This window comes from Chaetura pelagica, unplaced genomic scaffold (genome assembly GCF_000747805.2).
Source record: "Chaetura pelagica isolate M959 unplaced genomic scaffold, ChaPel_1.0 scaffold835, whole genome shotgun sequence".
NCBI lineage: Eukaryota > Metazoa > Chordata > Aves > Apodiformes > Apodidae > Chaetura > Chaetura pelagica.
In genome coordinates this window covers 277,580-279,070 of record NW_009953220.1, presented here as the reverse complement: position 1 = coordinate 279,070, position 1,491 = coordinate 277,580, and the positions used below count along the sequence as shown (strand labels likewise).

Genomic DNA, 1,491 nt, shown 5'->3' with positions numbered 1-1,491 from the left:
CGAGGCGTTGAGCACGGGACAGATCCCCGGGCTGAGACCTTGGCAGGGGGTGGGGAGAGGGGGGTGTGGGTGGGAACACACAAAGGGGCCCTGCTGGTGGGGGAATGAGGGCCAAAAAAAAAAAAAATAAAGTCCATAGTTAAACCCCGAATCACTGAGGCAAAGAGATGCCAGGTTGATCCTCAGCGAAGCCCAGGTGGGTGCAGCCAGTCCTGCAGAGATTCCCTATACAGATCCCATAGACACCCCCTTTCCCCCAATCCCAGACCCACTAGGATCCTGTAGAGACCCCATAGGTACTCCTAGACCTGCAGGACCTTACAGAGACCCTGTAAGTACCCTGAGACTCATAGGGATCCTATAGAGACCCTCCACCTCCCCAGGATACAAGGACACCACAGGAAAACCCAAACGTGCAGAGATCCTATAGCGACCCTATACCCAATAGGGACCCTATAGAGACCCTAACAGCAGGGTCCCCTGCTGGACTCACCAGGATCCTATAGGCACACCTGAACCTGCAGGGATCCTAGACAGTGTTTATTGCAGTGCTGGAGATGTGTGTGTGTTGCTGTTGGCCAGGTGGTGGTGGGGTGGGCAGCAGGGGGTGTGTGTGTGTGTTCTCCCCCTCCCCCCGTTTCCCGATACCCCTTGCAAGTGCTGCTGTCACGGCAACGGAGGTAAGTGCTGGCTGCCTCTTGTTGCCATGGTACCCGGCTGGCTGCGGGGACACCCCCCTAGCATCCCTGGAAAGGGGCTGGGACAGGACCCCCAAACCAACTCGGGGGACAGAAGTGTGTGGGGGGGGCGTTAAGGCCAGCCGGTCGCTGCGGGAGCTGGAGGAAGCCCTCTTCTGCCAGACCCGGAGCCACCCCACCAGCTGGGATTCCTACTGGGAGCGCAACGAGCCCCTGCGCGAGGCGGACGAGGCGGCGGTGCCGGTTCTGTGCCTCTGCAGCACCGACGACCCCGTCCGCGGCCCCCCGGTCCCCAGCCTGCCCCTCGAGCTCTTCCCTCCCAGCCCCTACTTCTTCCTGCTGCTGACCCCCCGTGGGGGACACTGCGGGTTCCCCCGCTGCGGATCGGGGCACTGCTGGGGCCACGAGGCCGTGCTGGAATACTTCAGGGCCACGGGTGAGTTCCTGGGGGCAGAGGAGAGGAGGAAGGGGCTGCTGCGGCCCCGCAGGTGTGGGGGGCCCATTGTTGAGCCCCCCGTCTTCACCTGGCAGAGATCCTACACCCGGTAGCCCCCAAGCACCAGGGGGGCTGCTCAGAAAGGCAGGCAGACACTCCGTGTACTAAAATTACTTTATTACAGTTGATTTTTTTTTTTTTTTAACATTTCCTTTGCTATGATACAAAGGATACTTACAAACAAAATATTACATATGACCTTATTTTTTTTCTCTTCTCTTATTTTCTGACAACTTGGTAACAGCTTTAAATGCACAATCTATACAATTAATACAGGTTATATATGAGCTATAATGT

At 57.3% G+C, this 1,491-nt stretch overlaps 1 protein-coding gene across 1 annotated transcript in view; it reads left to right on the top strand.

Moving 5' to 3' along the window:
• Positions 1–1,247, top strand: part of LOC104388866 (ARF GTPase-activating protein GIT1-like) — a gene marked incomplete at its 5' end in the record, with an annotated part of 5,922 nt that extends 4,675 nt beyond the window's left edge. Inside the window, one exon of the mRNA XM_009997790.1 lies at positions 659–1,247. Coding sequence (XP_009996092.1) covers positions 659–1,247 — 589 coding nt within the window. The remainder of the gene's footprint in view (positions 1–658) is intronic.
• Positions 1,248–1,491: the final 244 nt, after the last annotated feature.